At 45.1% G+C, this 20,692-nt stretch overlaps 2 protein-coding genes across 2 annotated transcripts in view; one reads left to right on the top strand and one right to left on the bottom strand.

Moving 5' to 3' along the window:
- The window catches only part of kpna3 (karyopherin alpha 3 (importin alpha 4)), a 97,902-nt gene extending 88,686 nt beyond the window's left edge, over nucleotides 1–9,216 (bottom strand). The window contains exons 1-2 of the mRNA XM_048540400.2: nucleotides 9,023–9,216; nucleotides 7,490–7,534 (exon numbers count right to left, since the gene is read on the bottom strand). Of these exons, the coding sequence (XP_048396357.1) occupies nucleotides 7,490–7,534; nucleotides 9,023–9,091 (114 nt within the window). The 5' untranslated portion in view covers nucleotides 9,092–9,216. The remainder of the gene's footprint in view (nucleotides 1–7,489; nucleotides 7,535–9,022) is intronic.
- A 562-nt stretch (nucleotides 9,217–9,778) lies between these two features.
- ebpl (EBP like) lies at nucleotides 9,779–20,143 on the top strand. Its single transcript, XM_048540402.2, has 4 exons — nucleotides 9,779–10,227; nucleotides 13,442–13,511; nucleotides 16,023–16,161; nucleotides 19,890–20,143. The coding sequence occupies exons 1-4, from the start codon at nucleotides 10,057–10,059 to the stop codon at nucleotides 20,122–20,124; spliced, it is 615 nt and encodes a 204-aa protein (XP_048396359.1). The 5' UTR covers nucleotides 9,779–10,056; the 3' UTR covers nucleotides 20,125–20,143.
- The last annotated feature ends 549 nt before the right edge of the window (nucleotides 20,144–20,692 follow it).

Consider the following 20,692-nt stretch of genomic DNA (forward strand, 5'->3'; position numbering starts at 1 on the left):
CTTATTTATACTGTCAGTTTGAGATTTGAATTCTCCATCAATGATTTTCAGTCACGTGAACTAATTAGCTAGCTTGCTTGAGCAGTTTTTTTTTAAAATCCATGGTATTATTTGAACAAAAATAAGTTAGTTCAATTATCCTGGCCAATTATCCTTCAGCCAACATCATCACTTGAGAGATTATCTGGTCATTTATCCCATTGAGAGATCTCATTACGTACATACCAGCTGAAACAGGTCACCGCATTACCACAGTGACTTCACTTTGAAAGTACAGCACGAAGTGAAAAACAGTGAGGGCATAATAAACCATGAAAAGTGCTACAAAAATCCAGTGTGGTTTATTGCTTTTATGAAAATTTAACATCCAGCCAGAAGTATTCTGCAGATTTAAGTCAACTTTAGACAAGTAAAAATCGTGCCAAGTGGATCCAAGAAGCCATGAACATTGTTAAAACCAGGTCAATACAAGATCCGTTATCTTCATCAAGCACAACAGTCCCTCTGCAAGGGGCTTCAGCCCTCTGCACAGATTGTGATCAATCATGTTGTACAGAAATTGACATACAAAAAAAATGTGAGGGAGGCACATACGATTGTCCTCAGTGCATCTTCAGTGATAAAAATATTTGGCAAATCACAAGACGGCACAGTGGTTCAGTGGTTAGCACTGCTGCCTCAGTGCCAGGGACCCAGGTTAGATTCCACCCTCAGGCAACCGTCTGTGTGGAGTTTGCATATTCGCCCAGTGTCTGCGTGGGTTTCCTCCACGTGCTCCAGCTTCCTCCCACGGTCCAATGATGTGCAGGTTAGGTGGACTGGCATGCTAAATTGCCTGTAGTGACAAGTGTGTAGGTTCGGTCAATTAGCCATGGGAAATGCTGGGTTACAGGGATACAGTAGGGGATGGGTCTGGGTGCGATGCTCTTCAGAGGGTCAGTGCGGACTCAATGGGCTCAATGGCCTACATCCACACTAAGGATTTTGTGATATCCTAGCTATGTTTTAAGCCATAGAACATAGAACAGAACAGCACAGGCTCTTCAGCCCACAACCTTGTGCCGATCTATTATCCTACTAAGATCAACCTACCCTGCATACCCTACATTTTACTATCCTCCATGTGCCTGTCAAAGAGTTACTTAAAAGTCTCTACAGTATCTGACTCCACTACCACTGCTGGCAGCGCACTCCACACGCTCACCACTGTGTATAGAATCTCTCTTTGACATCTCCCTGTTATCTTCCTCCAATAACCTTTAAATTATGCCCCCACATAATAGTCATTTCCACCCTGGGAAAAAGTCTCTGACCATCCACTCTATCTACGCCTCTCATCATTTTGTACACCTCTATCACGTCACCCCTCATCCTTCTTCACTCCAATGAGAAAAGCCCTAGCTCCTTCAATCTTTCCTCAAAAGACCTGCCCTTCAGTCCAGGCAGCATCCTGGTAAATCTCCTATGCACCCTCTCCAAAGCTTCCACATCTTTCCTATAATGAGGGTGTCCAAAACCAAACCCAACATTTCAAGTGTGGTCTCACCAGAGTTTTATAGAGCTGCAGCACAAACTCACGGCTCAAAAACTCAATTGCCCTGCCAATGAAAGCCAACACACCATACACCTTCTTTACAACCCTATCAACTTGGGTAGCAACTTTGAAAAATCTATGGATGTGGGCCCCAAAATCCCACTGTTCCTCCACACTGCCGAGAATCCTGCCACTAACCCGGTGTTCTGCATTCAAATTCAACCTTCCAAAATGAATCACTTCACACTTTTCTGGGTTGAATTCCATCTACCAATTCTTTGCCCAGTTCTGCATTTTATCAATGTCCCAATGCAACCTACAACAGCCCTCCACGCTGTCCACAACTCCACCAACCTTCATGTCATTGGCAAACTTATTGACCCTTCCTTCCACTTCCTCAACCAAGTCATTTATAAAGATCACAAAGAGCAGAGGTCCCAGAACAGATCCCTGTGGCACACCACTGGTCACCAATCTCCAGGCTGAATTCCTTCCATCTACTACCAACCTCTGTCTTCTATTGGACAGACAGTTTTGTATTCAGACAGCCAAATTTCCCCAAATCCCATGCCTCCTTACTTTCTGAATGAGCCTACCACATGGAGCCTTATCAAATGCCTTGTTAAAATCCATATACACCACATCCACTGCTCTACCTTCATCGATGTGTTTTGTCACATCCTCAAAAGAATTCAATAAGACTTGGGGCATGACCGGCCCCTCACAAAGCCATGCTGGCTATTTCTAATCAAACTGTGCTTTTCCAAATCATAAATGTTCTCTCCCAGAATTCTCTCCAATAATTTGCCCACCACAGAAGTAATTACCAGGATTATCCCTATTCCCTTTTTTGATCAAGTGAATGACATTTGCCATCCTCCAATCTTCTGGCACTACTGCAGTGGACAGTGAGGACACAAAGATCATTGCCAAAGGGGCAGCAATCTCCTCCCTCAGTAACGTTGGGTATATACCGTCTGGCCAAAGAGATGTATCTATCCTCATGTTTTTTCACGGTTTCTAGCACATCCTCCTTCCCAACAACCTGCTCAAGTATATCTGCCTGTTTCATTCTGTCCTCACAAATATTAAGGTTCCTCTCACTGGTGAATACTGAAGCAAAATATCCATTAAGGACCTCCCCTACCTCCTCTGGCTCCACATGCAAGTTCCCTCCACTATCCCTGATTGGCCCTGCTCTCACTCTGGCCATCCTCTTGCTCCTCACATTAACTAAGAATGCCTTAGGGATTTCCTTGATTCTACCTGCCAAGGTTTTCTCATACCCACTTATTGCTCCGAGTCCATTCTTCAGTTCTTTTCTGGTTACCTCGTAGACCTCATGAGCCCTGTCCGATCCTTGCTTCTTCAACCTTAAGTAAACTTCCTTCTTCCTCGACTAGGTGTTCCACATGTCTTGTCATCCAAGGTTCCTTCACCTTACCATCCTTTCCTTACCTCAGTGAGACAAACCCATCCAGTACCTGTAGCCTATGCTCCCTAACCAACTTCTACATTTCTATCGTGCATTTCCTGGAGAATATCTGATCCCAATTGGTGCTCTGTAGTGCCTAATAGTATTGTAATTCCCCCTTTCACAATTAAATACTTTCCCATACCATCTGCTCTTATCCCTCACCGTGACGATAGTAAGGGTCAGGGAGTTGTGATCACTATCACCGAAATGCTCTCCCACCATGGGATCTGACACCTGACTTGGTTCGTTGCCAAGCACCAAATCCAATATGGTCTCCCTCTAGTCGGCATATCTACAGACTGAGTCGGAAATCCTTCCTGGATACACCTGACAAAATCTACTCCATCCAAACTATTAGCACTTAGGAGGCTCCAGTCTATATTAGGAAAGTTGAAGTCACCCATGACAACAACCCTATTATGTCTGCACCTTACCAAAATCTGTCTGCTAATCTGTTCCTCAGTATCTCTGTTGCTACCCGGGGAGGAGGAGGGGGGGGGTGTCTATGGAAAACTCCCAATAAAGTGACTGCTCCTTTCCTGTTTCTGACTTCTACCCATACTGCCTCAGTGGAAAAACTCTCCTCCACAACTTCCCTTTCTGCAGCTGTGATACCATGCCTGATTAGCAATGCCACTCCCGAACCTCTTTCACCTCCCTCCCTATTTCTTTTGAAACATCCAGACCCCGGAACATCCAACAACCGTTCCTGTCCCGGTGTTATCCAAGTCTCCATAATGGCCACAACATCGTAGTTCCAAGTACTGATCCATGCTCCAAGTTTGTCACCCTTTAAATAATACTCATTCAAATCCTCTCAGATACACAATCTATTTCTGCAGGTGAACACACACATCTCTTGACATTTCAACTTCCAGGACGAATAACCATGAAAACCCTTCCAAACTGTTAAGTTCACATGCCATCAAACTTGCATTTTCCTATTTATGCTAAATCATACACAGAAATCAAGTATTTCACTTGGAACAACCAAATCAACAAGGGCCTTTCAGGGACAGACCAGGGTGTGGACTAATTGGAGATCCCTTTCATAGAGGCAGCGCAATCACGCTGAACTAAGCGGCCACTTTTGTGCTACATGATTCCATGTGAAAGAAAGTAACACATCAATCTTCACAATACAGTTTTTAAAAAAAAGCATTTCCCCAGCTTCCTATGCCAACACATAATTTTAAAATTATCTGTCAGAGATTGTTCCAGGACTTCAACAAATTATATATTATAAACTACATATGTACATTCCATGTTTCTGGAATAATTCCAAGTGATACACAATTCTCCATAAAAAGATCAGGAATAAAGATGTCCATATATCATGTCTTTCACAATCTCAGTATGTCAAAAGACACTTTAAGGCTAATTGTATATTTTTCAAGCGCAGCTGCTCTTGTGTAGGAAATGCAGCAACCGATTTGCCCAGAGCAAGATCGCACAAACAAAATAATAACCATATAACTTGTTTAGGAGTTGGCGAAGGTATAAACGCTGACCCTCACACAGGAGAAACTCTCCACTTCAAGTAGTGCAATAGGAATTTCTATAAGAGCAGAGAGTTCAATTCAAGTGATGACATCACAAGCAGTAGAACACTGAACGCCAGTCTAGGTTACATGCTCAAATCTCTGGTGTGCAATTTCAACAAAACAGCTTTAAACTTAGATACGAATGTGACTTCTAAATCAGGATTGATGCCTGTAATTTAGACAGCATGAGTAACTTTGACAGCACAGAACAACCAGAGTAAAGAGGGCACCAAGAACTTAGGTAACTAACAAGTGGACAACTTTGGCTGTGCTTGCTCAGATTGCCCAGTGTACAATCACTTGTACACAAGTGTACAGGCAAACACTTGAGAAATAGGAGAAGAAATTATAAAGTTAATCAAAAAGGCAGAGTATGGAGCTATTCATAAATGTGGCTTTCTTGGAAAAGTGAGAAATAAAAATCAGGAAATCTGCTAATTGGCACAATCTGTTTTACAATTTATTATAAAAACAGCAAAGTGATGAGATAACAAGGTGTAGAGCTCGATGAACACAGCAGGCCAAGCAGGAAGGCTGACGTTTTGGGCCTAGACCCTTCTTCAGTGAAGTGATGAAGCTGATTTTGTCATCCAGTATATTGTCAAGGTACCTAATTCAAAGGCCTCAGATTAGGTCCCGACCTGAAACGTCAGCTTTCCTGCTCCTCTAATGCTGCCTTGGCCTGCTGTATTCCTCTTGCTCCACACTGTGTTATGGATGATTGGAAAGGTTGTTCAAATTTCAACCACCCCTGTTCAATTAGCAACAGATAACTGAACATTTTGTTTCAAAACAGAATCTAACTTCTCATCTGGTTTATTCATCACCTTGTCATAAATATTGTTTCATCAGTGAAATAACATACACTGGAGGACAATTGCTGCACATTCATTTTTGCAAGGCCAATAGTGAGTCAAGTGTGTTGCGTTCACAAAAAAGAACCAAATCTTAAAAGTCTTGCGATAGAATGACTGCATGCTTGGACGGTGATCAAACAATCCTAATCATGCACTGCAAATAGCAAAGAAAACCTTAATTAACAATTTACATTTGACTTATTATGATAGCTTGCAGACAGACAAAATACTGCAAATCTATTCATTGACTGCAACTACAGATGCTATTTGGCCTCAATTCTCAATGGTGCAAATGATAATCACCTATTACTAAATGGACAAGTACAACAATCATGCATGCACTACCTAAGTTTCATGCAGTCATGTTACTTACAGTCTATTAGGTGCTTGAGAGATGAAGATTGTATGAGCTTGAAATGCATCATTGATCAAGATGTGTTTTGTACCGACAAGTAACCAGTAAAAGCTCACAAGCACATCTCAACTCTTTCAAGGCACTTATTGCTGTAAGCAAACATATCGACATTGGGTGACTGCCCATTGTGTAATGTTGCCTCTACAGACCAGAAGAATATCTTACAGTCACATCTAACACAATATGTGCAATTAAAGAAATTTGAGATGGAGCTCTTCCATGTAAATGAACTCAATAGCTTGCAAATCATGTATTTCTATTATAAGAGGAAAAGGTGAAATATTCAATAGTGTGACCAACCGCTAAATTTAAAGCCCTACTTCAAAAGATAGCAATGATCTCACCACCCTGACATCCAAAATTACTTTTGCTGAGTTTGTGCCCAATTTTCAGGCACGAGATAATGAGCCTCTGGTTTGGTTCACCTTGTCAAGCACATGACTAACAAAAAAAAAACTTTCCATTTCCAACTGCTGTTTTCACAACAGAAACATCCTACATACGCATTTAGTTACTTTTCTGTAAGTTACAGATTTACAACTATAGAAATCAATCTACTGCCCCAAAAAGTGAAGAATTTTATATTAAATGTCAACAAGTTTAATGGGATAATTAATGCAAGTGTTCCAAATCTGATAAACAGTAAAACAAAACAGCTTCCACCAATGGAAGGTGGATAATCAGTGGACACAGATTTGAAGTAACTGACAAAATAAGCAGAGTGGAGCTGAGGGCTTTTCTTCAGTAGCAAGTTATATGGAATGAAATGACTTCTGCCAGTGGATCTAATAGTAAATACATAAAAGGGAAAAATGTGCAGGTTTATGGGGAAAGAGCAGGGCCCTGCAATTAATTAAATCGTTTTCTCAAAGAGCAGAAACAGGCACAACATGTCAAAGAGTTTCCACTGTGCTGTGTAATTTTGCCCACTTGTTCCATGAGCATCAAATTGCCATCACTGGTGTGACATTAGAAGTAACACTAAAGTTGTACAGTCAGAGGACACACTATCCAGAACAGATGATATCTAGCGCAGTTTTTCTATCTTGCCACTGAATCAGTAAGGCACAGATTAAGAGTGAGAATGATTGTTAAAGAGGCCATTTTCTTTACGATGTACTCTTGTAACACAATATCCAAAACAAGCTCCAGCAGCTCTAAACTGATTAGAACCACATCACGTACAGAACACATTCAATTAAATTATCTAAATTAACTGGTTACACATTAAAAACATGCAATATGTTAGTAAGAGGTACAGCAAGGCAGTTTTGTTACTAAACCAGCAATCCGCGGGTCTGGATAATAATCTGGAATTGCAGGACATATTCCGCTATGGTAGTTTGAAAATACAAGTTCAGTCATTTCGTTAGTTTGTTTTCAAAGCCCTATCAGTATGACAATTACAAAATTATAAATTATGCTAAAACCCATGAGATTTACTAATTGCTCTAGGAAAGGAGATTTATCTTTATCTGGTCTTGTTCTTTTGTGGTTCAAGGCCCAATGTGGTAACTTTTAAATGCCCTCTGAAATGGCCCAGCAAGCCATTCAGTTTCAGGATGGACAATAAGTGCTGTATTGCCGGTAACTCCCATACACCACAGTTGACTCAAGAAGTAAAAGTATGCAGCAACAACTGCAGGAAAAGCAGAATTTTACCTTTCTTAGTTCGACCGTCACTTCATTTCTATGTCTTCTCATAGTCTGTAACAGAAGCAGAAGCAGCAGCAGCCATAGTAAATTACCTTGTTCAACAACTACTCTTGTAGTAAATTGAAACTTCCCGTAGCATGCTCACAGCATGTTAAACAAGATACCTTTACGCAAGGACACAAATTTTATAACCATTAAATGCATTCTGTTGTTTCTTTTGGAAATGTGAAATACTGTCCTTTAAGGGACAGAGCAACAAGATTAGGTGATTCTGAGATATTAAGGTGCAGAGCTGGATGAACACACTGGCCAAGCAGCATTAGAGGAGCAGGAAAGTTGACATTCCGGATCTGGCTCCTTCTTCAGAAAAGGGTCCAGGGGGGGGATGGCGAAGGGGGGGGATGGCGAAGGGGGGGGATGGCGAAGGGGGGGGATGGCGAAGGGGGGGGATGGCGAAGGGGGGGGATGGCGAAGGGGGGGGATGGCGAAGGGGGGGCGAAGGGGGGGGCGAAGGGGGAGGGGGGGGCGAAGGGGGAGGGGGGGGCGAAGGGGGAGGGGGGGGCGAAGGGGGAGGGGGGGGCGAAGGGGGAGGGGGGGCGAAGGGGGAGGGGGGGCGAAGGGGGAGGGGGGGCGAAGGGGGAGGGGGGGGAGGGGGGGGAGGGGGGGCGGGGGGGGAGGGGGGGGAGGGGGGGGAGGGGGGGGCGAAGGGGGAGGGGGGGGCGAAGGGGGAGGGGGGGAGGGGGGGGCGAAGGGGGAGGGGGGGAGGGGGGGGGGAGGGGGGGAGGGGGGGGGGAGGGGGGGAGGGGGGGGGCGAAGGGGGAGGGGGGGGCGAAGGGGGGGGGCGAAGGGGGGGGGCGAAGGGGGGGGGGAGGGGGGGGGGGCGAAGGGGGGGGGGAGGGGGGGGGCGAAGGGGGGGGGCGGGCGAAGGGGGGGGGCGGGCGAAGGGGGGGGCGGGCGAAGGGGGGGGGGCGGCGGCGGGGGGGGGGCGGCGGCGGGGGGGATGGCGGGGCGGGGGGGGGATGGCGGGGGGGAGGGGGGATGGCGGGGGGGAGGGGGGATGGCGGGGGGGAGGGGGGGTGGTGGGGGGGAGGGGGGGTGGGGAGGGGGGGTGCGGGGGGGCGCGGGGGCGTGGGGGTGCGGGGGCGTGGGGGTGCGGGGGCGTGGGGGTGCGGGGGCGTGGGGGTGCGGGGGCGTGGGGGGGCGGGGGGATGGCGGATGTCAGGGGGATGGCGAAGGGGGGTTGCGGGGGGGGTGGCGGGGGGTTGGGGGGAGTGGCGGGGCGAGAAGAGTAACGGGAGGCGCTGTGATCCGGGTGGGGCCACTTGCCCCGGATGACGGCCGGGGCGCAGGCCGCTGGCGACGGATCCTGACCCGCGGGGGCTTCTCAGGCCCGAGCTGGGCCTCCACCCCAGTCCCCGGTTGAACAGGAATCCCCGGCCCAGCCTCATGGAGCTGCTTCGAGGCCTGTGAAACGTGGAAACCCCTCTTAGACTGCTAATTCGCTTTCACACTCCGCCTTAACCGCCCCAGATCACTTACCTCGACATCGCGGCCTTTATTCTTGAAGCTTTTGATGCGGTGATTCTCGGCGCCGCTGCTATCGGCCATCGCGCCACTCAGCTCCGCCTGCCACCGAGGAGACCAGAGAATGTTCGACAGCCTCAACTCCCGGAGTCTGCCACTGGGGGGCAGCAAACTCAGCCTGAACTCCCTGAGATCACCACTCGGGGGCAGCAATCTCACGCTCAACTCCCGGATTCTGCCACGGGGGGGGCAGCAAACTCAGCCTGAACTCCCTGAGATCACCACTCGGGGGCAGCAATCTCACGCTCAACTCCCGGAGTCTGCCACAGGGGGGCAGCAAACTCAGCCTGAACTCCCTGAGATCACCACTCGGGAGCAGCAATCTCACTCTCAACACCCGGAGTCTACCACTGGGGGCAGCCAACTCACTCTCAACTCCCGGGGTTGCCACGAGGAGGCAGCAAACTCAGCCTGAACTCCCTGAGATCACCCACCACTCGGGGGAGCAATCTCACTCTCAGCTCCCGGAGTCTGCCACTGGGAGGCAGCAAACCCACCCCTGAACTCCCCCGGAGACTGCCACTGTGGGACAGTAAAGTCGCCCTGAACGCCCGGGGACTGCCAATAGGGGGCAGCAGACGCAGCCTGAACTCCCGGGCACTGCCACTCAGGGGCAGCAAACTCACCCTCAGCTCCCTGAGATCACCACTAGGGGCCAGCAAACTCAGCCTCAACTGCCGGAGGTGCCGAACTCTGATGAAGCGGCTGAAATTCCGAGAGTCGGCACCAGATGGTGATGATGAGACCGGGGAGCCTGTGGTCTTCGCGCGGTGACCGCAGCTGCTGCAGCTTTTCATGTATTTTTCGTTGAGTCCCCAGCTTGATGTGGGGCAGACCGTATTCCCCAACAAGGGCTGGAAGCTGTGAGAAGCGTGGTTTAACGAATGAGCTAGAGCTCCTTGGGTGTTAACGTGCTAGACCTTACCGCTGTGGCTGTAAAAGTTGAAGGAAACTGATTGCAAAAGCTGCGAACCCGAGAGGAGCAGGGAATGTCCGACCAGGCGCTGCTGAGCCCGGCAGCGCTGACCTCGCTGCTGCTCTGCGCCGCTCAGGTGCCGCTGGCTTGGGCGCTGGCTCGGGGCTTTGGGCAACACTGCCCGCCGCTGGACCGAGCACTCCTGGGCTGGCTCTTCTATGATGCCATGGTGCACTTCACCCTGGTAAGTCCTCGGACAGTTCTCACGCTAATTCTTTATGTTACACTGATCTGAGTCTTGCAGCTCGTCTAATGCAAAAATACAACACCGCGGAGGCTGGACTTCTTGAAATAAAAACAGGAAATGCTGGGGAAACAAAAAGCCTCAGCTGATCTGGGGGCATTTGTATAAATAGAAACGGAGTTAAGATTTTTGAATACAGTATCTTCCAAACATAACGTAAACATGGAATAAAAACCGAAAGAACTGCGGATGCTGTATAAATTAGAAACAAAATCAAAAATTGCTGGAAAAGCTCCGCAGGTCTGGCAGCATCTGTGGAGAGGAATCGGAGTTAGCGTTAACTTTGATTAACTCCGATTCCTCTCCACAGATGCTGCCAGGCCTTTTCGAGTCCGGTGACCTTTCACCAGAACTGCCCATTCCTGAGTTCTGATGAAGGGTCATCGGACCCGAAAGGTTAGCTCTGATTTCTCTGCACAGATGTTGCCAGACTTGCTGAGCTTTTCCAGCAGTGTCTGGTTTTGTTTCTAATTCTCTGGAATGTTCTGCACTAATTTTGTTTAATTCGTTCATTTTGAAATAGAAACATTAGTGGCTTGTGAGAAAAACGCAAGAAAAATCCGTCAAAATGTTGAAAGAGTTTTACAACATAGAAATAGGCCATGTGGCCCACCAGTCATCAAACATCCATCAATTCTATCAGAGATAATGGGAACTGCAGATGCTGGAGATTCCAAGATAATAAAATGTGAGGCTGGATGAACACAGCAGGCCAAGCAGCATCTCAGGAGCACAAAAGCTGACGTTTCGGGCCTAGACCCTTCATCAGAGAGCAGCTGATGATGAAGGGTCTAGGCCCGAAACGTCAGCTTTTGTGCTCCTGAGATGCTGCTTGGCCTGCTGTGTTCATCCAGCCTCACATTTTACTATCCATCAATTCTATTCCCAGTTTTGGTCCTTAGCTTTGTATACAATGGCATTTCAGGTGATCATCTAAATACTTCTCTAATGTGTTGATGGTTCCAATTTCGAAGACCCTATTTAGCAGTGCATTCCAGGTACCAACAATGCTCTAGGTGGAAAAAAAAGTTATTCCTCAAATCCCCTCTAAACCTCCTGTTCTGGTCATTGATCATTGTCCCTCTACTAAGGGGATAAGTTGCTTCCTGTTTACCCTGTCTATGCCCCTCAGAACTTTGTACACCTCAATCAGGTCACCTCTCAGCATCCCTAAACCAGCCCAGTTCGTCCCCTCCCCCCACTGCACCACACAACCAGCCCAGCTCTTCCCCCCCACCCACTGCATCCCAAAACCAGTCCAACCTGTCTCTGCCTCCTGAGATGCTGCTTGGCCTGCTGTGCTCATCCAGCCTCACGTTTTATTATCTTGGATTCTCCAGCATCTGCAGGTTCCCTTACCTCTCAGCCTTCTTGACTCAAAGGAAAACAAACCAAGCCTATCTAATCTCTCTTCATGGCTGAATTGCTCCAACCCAAACAGTATCACTGGTGAATCTCTTCCTCTCTCGTGCAATCACATCCTTCCTGTGGTATGGCAACCAGTGCTGCACAGTCTCCAGCTGTGGCCTAACTTAGCATCACATACAGATCTCGCATAACTTCCTTATTCTTTGGTTCTGTGCCTTGACTAAGAAAGGCAAGTATTCCATATGCCGCCTTAGCAAACATCTAGGGACATACCCACCATAGTCCCACTGATCGTATGTACTTCCTGAGGACCTACTGTTCAGGAGCATGCACTCCCTTGACTAGTTAGTCATTCTGAATTGCATCATCTCACAAGTTTCAGATTAAATTTCATTTGACATTGTTCAGCTCATGTGATCAACCCATCTATATCATACTGTAGTATAAGACTTTACGCTTCGCTATTTGTCATACCACCAGCTTTCATATCATCTGCAAACTTACTGATCATACCTTCTGCATCCATGTGTAAATCATGTTCCTGTTTGGAAAGAAATAACTTGCAACTATTTAAGGCCCCTCTCGGATTTGGGGAATGTCCCAAAATGCTTTAAATCTGGGCTAGGGCACCTGCTTTTCATATAGTGCCTTGGAATCTCTTGCAGCCACTTGTGTTTCTAATTCAGCATCTCATCAGTGTGACAACATCCCTGATAATGGAGTGCACCCTCAGCCCTGAAGTGTTAGCCTAGGTTCAGAGATAATGGGAACTGCAGATGCTGGAGAATCCGAGATAACAAAGTGTGGAGCTGGATGAACACAGCAGGCCAAGCAGCATCTTAGGAGCACAAAAGCTGACGTTTTGGGCCTAGACCCTTCCCCGAAACGTCAGCTTTTGTGCTCCTAAGATGCTGTTTGGCCTGCTATGTTCATCCAGCTCCACACTTTGTTATCTCTGTTAGTCTAGGTTCGATCACCGAGTCTACATCAGAGTCATCTAAACTCAAAATGTTATTTTGCTGTCTCTCCATAGACCCTGTCTGACCTCCTGTGCTCTCCAGCAGTGGTTGGTTCAGTACAGATTCCAGCATCTGAAGTAATTTGCTCCTAACACCAAGATCTGGAGTGGGGCATTTCACAACCTAATTTCGGGCCACAAGTCTATTCATTGAGCCAAGCATTTTAAGTGTTTAAGAACCTTATCACTAATGTTGCAGGATGCCCCAGGTGGTTTTAAAAACCTGAATGAGCTCTTTGGCTGGCCCCAATGTGAAAGATTGCTCTGTGGAGTCCTCAGAGGACTTGGGAATAGTGCACTTAGGCAGTTGATCAGGATCTGATCCCTGGATTATACTTCCATTTTCACTGAATAACATTTTGCAATCTTCAGAATGCACCCATATTTTCCCTTGAACACCTCTGCAGCAGTCCCTCAGGGTAGTGTCTTAAGTCCAACTATACCCAGTTGCTTCCTCAATGACCTTCTCTCCAACATAAGGTCAGAAGTAGGATTACTCGCTGGCAACTGGACAGCATTCAATTGTATTCATGATTCCAGAAACTCTGAAGCAGTCCGTGACCATATCTGCAAGATCTAGATAGCAGTCGGGCTTGGGCCAAAGGGTGGCAAGTACCTTTCATGCCACATAAGTGTAGCAACCACTGTCACAAACAGGAGAGAATCTAACCATCTCCCCATGACAATCAGCAGTATTACGGTCCCTGAAACCCACAACATCAACATCCTGGACCATTGACTAAAATTCATCTTGCTTTTGTCTTGCAGAAAGGACCGTTTGTTTACATGTCTTTGGTGGGGACCGTGGCACAATCTAATCATGTTCTTTCTTTCCTATGTAAGTTCTTAATACTTGGATGAACCTGATGTGCAAATTTGGTAATTACTGCTTCTCACAATAGATTTTGTGTCATCCTACAGCTCAGATTAATCTCACCATTAACTATCTACAGTGTTAGACATTGTCATATGCCAACCTACATTGTCTAGCTGGATAGAACCACCTTCTCCTGGTTCCGTTCTTATCTGTCAAATTGTTCCCAGGCACCCTAAATAGCTCACCTCCCAATTCTGCACAGTTGCTTCTGGAGTCTCCCAAGGGTCTATCTTTAGAACTGGACTACTTCTCATCTGTTGAGTGCCATTGGATGACCTAATTCAAAAACACATGGACACCCAGCTCTTCCTGACAATCACCTCATTATAACCACCTCTGCTTCTGATTTGTCCAACATTCAAAATGAACATTATTCATAAGAACTTCCAGGAGATATTTGATCAAGATCCTCAAAAGACGATGTTATCTAAAGTTGAAGTTCAAGGAATTGAAATTAAATCAATAAACTGGTTAGGAAACAAGCTGAACAGAGTTGGTATAATAGGCAAGATCCAGGTTGAGGTCACTGTGTTCACTGTGTTTATTAACAACTTAATGAAGACATAGGAAATTGCATCTAAATAATACAATGGCATAAAGATTATTGACATGGTAAGCAGTGCAATAAAGCAGTTTGGAGCAGTTTAGATTCTAGAAAAGAGTGGAAGCTGAACAGGACCTAAGACACAAGTACACAGTTCATTAAAATATAATGAACTACTACAAAAAATTATCATAAAGGCTAATGGAATGCTGGCCCTTAACTGCTTTAGTTCTGCCAAGCATTAGGAAGACCTTCCCTGGAGTACTGTGAGCAGTTATGGGTATCACATTTTATGAAGAATACATTGATGTGCAGATTTAGTGGAATGATAATTGAATTCCAGTGGTTAAGCTACAAGGCAAGCTTACATTTCCTGGGTAGCAAAGTTTGGAGCTGGGTGAACACAGCAGGCCAAGCAGCATCTCAGGAGCACAAAAGCTGACATTTCGGGCCTAGGCCCTTCTTCAGAGAGGGGGATGGGGAGAGGGTGCTGAAATAAATAGGGAGAGAGGGGGAGGCGGACCGAAGATGGAGAGAAAAGAAGATAGGTGGAGAGGAGAATATAGGTGGGGAGGTAGGGAGGGGATAGGTCAGTCCAGGGAGGATGGACAGGTCAAGGAGGCGGGATGAGGTTAGTAGGTAGGAAATGGAGGAGGAAATAGGTGAGAGGAAGAACAGGTTAGGGAGGCGGAGACAAGCTGGGCTGGATTTGGGATGCAGCAGGGGGAGGGGACGAGCTGGGCTGGTTTTGGGATGCAGTGGGGGAAAGGGAGATTTTGAAGCTTGTGAAATCAACATTGATACCATTGGGCTGCAGGGTTCCCAAGCGGAATATGAGTTGCTGTTCCTGCAACCTTCGGGGAGTTGTCTTTTCTGGAATTTAGAAGGTGAAGGATGATTGAAATTTTGAAAATATTGGGAAGAAGAGATAGGATTGATAGAGAGATAAAACTTACCCAATCTGGAGAGTCCAGGTCTCAGGACCTCCTGCAGTGAAGTCACAGATTAGAAATTACCTCATTTAATGGCAGAGTAGATACAGGAGGCTAATTCATTTCATAGTGTTCCTATATTCTTACAATAATTTGGTAAATTCTTGAAAGGAAATGAGTAACAGGTCTTTGGGAAAAAGATTGGAGAGTGGATTTATTTGCTTGGCTTTATTAGCTATTTGGGGAGCAGACACAATGGAGTGATTAGCTCTTTCTGTGCTATATCAGTGTACAATTCTCTGAGCACTTGAAGTTTAAATGTACCACTTCACAGTTCCATCTGGTACCACCACAAAGTAGAGGAAAGTTTCTTTCACAAAACTAAATTATTTGTCAAGTACCTCCAGAAAGCAACATCTCAACAATCCAGCCCACAGTCCAACTCACAGCTGCAGTCAGCTGGTTCGATATTCTGCTGATATTTTTAATCCAGATCTGAGAGACAAAGGCTGTTTGCTGCTTTGAAGCAGAGTTTCAATACTACCAAAGTATTTTCTGAAGAAAGGTTGAGGCCCGAAACGTCAGCTTTCCTGCTCTTCTGTTGCTGCTTGGCCTGCTGTGTTCATCCAGCTCTGCACCTTGTTATCTCTATTTGCAACTGTTCATTCCCACATTTAACATCAGGCTGCACAGTGTGAAACAACTGTTCTTGAGAAATGAAATTTATTGCATATATAGCAATATGTTAGTACTATTTGAACTTGGGGTGTAACTCATTAAGTAATGAGACTTGATTACTGTCCCATTCCTCCCACCTCAGGATGTAATTTTTCTGAAATGTACACTGTTCCGCTTATGTCACAATCATATACTCAACTATTTGGCTCCTATCCAAGTGTAAATCTTGCTGTTTTTCACTAATGACTGTAGTGTACGTGTATGCCTGAGTCTGTGGTGGATTTCCTTTGCTAAAGCTTAGTATCTTCGTGTTCTCAGGGCAAGAATATGGGAAAGCGGATGCAAGATGGCTTCATTCAGATCCGACAATCGTATCACTAGAAATCCTGACTGTGACACTGGATGGGATTTTAATTCTGCTTCTCATTCATGCTATTGTGAAAGATAAATACTACAGGTGAGAAAATTTGAATATTGTTCGTTACAACAAATATCCAAGCTGTAAACAAGGAGTAATTCAGCAGAGCAGCATGAATTTGCTTTTATTTGCATTCATATCAGGAGGAAACATTGCACTCAGGAGAAATCTAATGTTAAGTATTTCATAAACCCTCTCTCTCATGGATGTTTTTATTGCTGTTCTCCTCCCTTTAACATTCCTTCCACGAAAGTATTGACTTATTCTGGCCACAGTTCTGAGGGTGCTGGCATTTCTAATTGTTTAACCACTTAACTGTTCTTCTGGACTGTAAATTTTGGTAGGGATATTTGACCATGGAACGGGTTGCTTTGTGCTACAGGGCTCATTGGATAGTGAATTAATAAATCAGATTAATAAAGCTGTTTGCAACAGTCCCTTTCACCGTTCTAATTCAATACAAGATTAAACTGGGACTATCTTGATCTGTGTGGTTCAGTACACCACTGAGAAGTGCACTTATCAACTAAGCTAAAGGGACAACTTGAAAAGATTCTTTGCATTCCTTTCCCATGTGCTGCTCCCCCCAGTCCCACATTCCTCCTCGATCTCACTCCTCCCCATCTCCAGGAGCACGGAGATGAATTGCTTTGTCCGAACTCTGACCTTCATGTATATTATATGAATGAACATCTGTATTGATTGTAATGAGGTCTGTGGAGTTTTCTCACATGTATCTGAGAGGAAATCTGTCAGTGAATAGATGGTGATAGAACAATACTTTGTGAAGACTTTTGTGTCTGCAGTCAAAAAAGACTCGAGAAAAGGTGCTTCTTGGCAGAAGAGCTTTTGTTTAATTTGGATTTGAAATCTCTACTGCGGTTCTCTTCGTATGTGTGCTGTTCTTCCAGTTGTTGTGCCAAACAAGTTTGAACTGACGAGCTGAAGGTTGGAATGGAAATGCTGAATTTTTTTTATCAATTAGCCTTTCAGATATTTTATGACACACCTATGTGACAGGCGGGATTCAAACCCTGGACCTCCTGGCTCAGAGGTAGATCACTACCACTGTGCCACATCAGTGAGTTTGCATCCACAGAGCATTAACTAGGGTCTCTGGGTTATGAGTCTGCTGGAATTATCACTACACTGCCACTTTAGTTTATCAAAGTACTGGTGTAGGTGCTGTTAGTTAGTGTGATTAATCTTTTAATTGATAATATATTATGAAATAAATCGGTAAGATATGTAAATAGATAAGTACCATACTCAACTTTAGTCTCACAAAATAATAGAGAATGTTGCTCGGAGTTAGCTGTTCGTGGGTAAATCTACATCGGACCTGGTACAGCCGTGTATGTTAGTTGATAAGAGTTCAGGAGCGGCACACTCCTGTGAGAATGGAGGATAGGTCCGGCAAATTATGTGAACCTTGGATAACCAGGGCTGTTATTGACCTTGTTTAAAGAGAAAACAGAAGCATATGTAAGGTCGAGGAGGAATGGAACTGACGAAACCTTCGAAATATTTGAGGAAAGTAGGAAAGAACTTAAACAAGGAAATTAGAAGAGCTGAGAGGGGTCATAAAAAGTAATTAGCAAACAGGATTGAGGAGAATCCCAAGGCCTTTTGTACATATATAAAAGGCAAGAATGTAGCCAGGGAAGGAGTTGGCTCACTCAAAGACAAAGGAGAGAATCTGTGTGGAACCGGAAGAGGTAGGTGACATCCTAAATGAATACTTTGTGTCAGTATTCACTAAAGAGAAGAAATTGACCGAGATTGATCTCAGGAAAGGAAGTGTCAAATTCCTAACCCAAGTTGCTATTAAAGAGCAGGTGTTGTGAGTATTAAAAAGTATTAACATAGATAAGTCCCTGGGTCCTGATTGGATCTATCCCAGAATATTGAGGGAGGCAAGAGAACAAATTGCTGGAACATTGACAGACATCTTTGTATCCTCTTTGGCCACAGGAGACATACCAGAGGACTGGAGAACAGCCAATGTGATCCCGTTGTTTAAGAAGGGTAGCAGGAATAATCCAGGAAATTGCAGGCCTGTGAGTCTCACATCAGCGGTCAGGAAATTATTTGACAAGATTCTCAGGGACAAGATCAAATGCATTTAGAAGCAAATAGACTTATCCGCAATAGACAGCATGGTTTTGTGCAGGGGAGATTGTTCCTCACGAACTTGATTGAGATTTTTCAGGAAGTGACCAAGGTGACTGACAAGGGAAAAGCAGTTGATGCTGTCTACAATGATTTCAGTAAAGCCTTTGAGAAGGTCCCTCATGGTAGACTGGTACGAAAGGTGAAGTCACATGGCATCAGGGGTGAGCTGGCAAGGTGGATACAGAACTGGCTTAGTCATAGGAGACAGGAAGTAGCAGTGGAAGGTTGCTTTTCAGATTGGAGGGTCGTGACTATTGGTGTTCCACAGAGATCAGTGCTGGGACCTCTGCTGTTCGTGGTCTGTATAAATGATTCAGAAGAAAATGTAGCTGGTCTAATTAGTAAGTTTGTGGATGATATAAAGATTGGTGGAGTTGCGGATAGCGAGGAAGATTGTCAGAGGCTATAGAAGGATATAGATCAATTGGAGGCATGGCCAGGAAAATGGCAGATGGATTTTGATTCCATACAGATGTGAGGTGATGTATTTTGGAAGATCAAGTACAGGTCAAAATTACACAGTGAATGGCAGAACCCTAAGAAGTATTGATATGCAGAAGTATCTGGGTGTGCAGGTCCACAGATCACTGAAGGTGGCCCCGCAGCTAGATAAGGTAGTAAAAAAGGCCTATGGCATGCTGGCCTTCAGTAGAAGGGACATTGAGTATAAGAATAGACAGGTTATGCTGCAGCTTTACACAACTTAAGTTAGGCCACACCTGGAATACTGCATACAGGTTAGAGGGTTCACTTACCAGGGGACAGAGGTTCAAGGTGCGAGGTTTGGGGGAGGAATTTAAAAGAGATGTGCGAGGCAGGTTTTTCACACAGAGTGTGAAAGGGCCTGGAATGCGTTGCCAGAGAAGGTGGTGGAAGCAGACACAAATGGTAGCATTCAAGAAGCACCTGAATAGGAAGGGAATAGCGGGATACAGATCCTGTAAGTGAAGATAGTTTTAGTATGAAAGGGGAAAATGTGTCAGCGCAGGCTTGGAGGGCCAAAGGTCAAATACAGTGCTGTATTGTCCTTTTGTTTTAGTGAAATTGAACTTTACAAATAATGGATTTGTTTCAGTTGGACTGTTTTGCAACACTCATTTTGTCGTCACCTGCTGTCAACTGATGCTTGGTGAAAAATGATGGCAAACTAGAAAATCCACATTCTGCGAAATTATTTTGTGTTTTGAAGATTACCAACATGTTTAACAATTCCGGAAATATTCAGCAGGCCTGGCTGCATCTGTCAGAAGAGAAAGCAAGCTAACCTTTGAGTCGATGAACTTTCATTGTAATTGGAAGGCGCTGAAGCTGAGAAGCTTTCAAGCAATTACAAAGCCAGAGGACAGGGACAGGCCAAAAAGGAAAGATTTATAATCTCCCCTCTCAGTGCAGGCATCACCTCCCCCTTTTCCTTTCATGCCCTCCACACCCTTTTGCCAGGATTCTGAATTATTAATTTTTTTTTCTCTCTGCCTGTTGATTAGCACCAGCACTTTCCAGTCTCCAGTTCAGAGTTCCAGCTGCTAAAACACAGTGCTCTTGTACATTAGTCATTCACTAATACCGTGTTGCACTCTGTTGTATGATTTCAGGCACTTTGTACAAATCACACTCTGCGTTTGTGAACTCTATGGTGGCTGCGTGACCTTCTGCCCCGAATGGCTCATTGGGAGCCCCAACTTGAACACTAGCAACTGGCTTTATCTCTGGGTCTATCTGGTCTTCTTTAATATGATCTGGGTGGTTGTACCAGGGCTACTCCTGTGGCAGTCTTGGCAAGCCCTCCAGGAAATGCACCAGAAGAGAAATGTAAAGAAATCACAATAAACAGTACTGTTGTCAATCATCCAAACTTTGTGTTTTTCAAAAATAGTGAGCATAATTCCATGTTTCATTATTTTGTTTGACATCAAGTTTGCTTTCAGCGAGGGTAAATTAATTTTCTTGCATAAACAATATTTTCTCTTAAAATCACAAAATATTAAATGTATATGGGAAAATTTGTAAGATTTATTTTCATTTGTTGAGAAGGAACTTACACTTATGTAGCACTTCTTGTTATCTAGTAGCATCTAGCAGGGATGCCCACATCCAAGTGCAGCTAGGGAATGGGATATAATTACATGATTGAGCAGAACTGCTCAGAAGCATGATTGGTTGTGTGTGTATCGTACATGTATGTATGTATATGTTTGGAATGAGTAAAAAGTAGGATGGGAGCTGGTGATATGACAGCTGGAATAAAATTTTGACCAGAAAAGTATATGTTCAGACTCTGCCTAACCAATATTGTAACCTCTGGCAATAACACGACGTGGTGATGGAGGAACACAGCAGGCCGGGTGGCATCAGAAGAGCAGGAAATTTGATGTTTTGGGCCGAGACCCTTCTTCAG

Source organism: Stegostoma tigrinum, chromosome 12 (genome assembly GCF_030684315.1).
Source record: "Stegostoma tigrinum isolate sSteTig4 chromosome 12, sSteTig4.hap1, whole genome shotgun sequence".
NCBI lineage: Eukaryota > Metazoa > Chordata > Chondrichthyes > Orectolobiformes > Stegostomatidae > Stegostoma > Stegostoma tigrinum.

What these genes read in the sequence shown, in the direction of transcription:
- ebpl (XM_048540402.2), top strand. Translation starts at nt 10,057, where the DNA reads ATGTCCGACCAGGCGCTGCTGAGCCCGGCAGCGCTGACCTCGCTGCTG. An exon ending in TCATGTTCTTTCTTTCCTAT is followed by an intron (nt 13,512 to 16,022) that starts GTAAGTTCTTAA and finishes TCGTGTTCTCAG; the next exon opens with GGCAAGAATATGGGAAAGCG. An exon ending in GTGAAAGATAAATACTACAG is followed by an intron (nt 16,162 to 19,889) that starts GTGAGAAAATTT and finishes GTATGATTTCAG; the next exon opens with GCACTTTGTACAAATCACAC.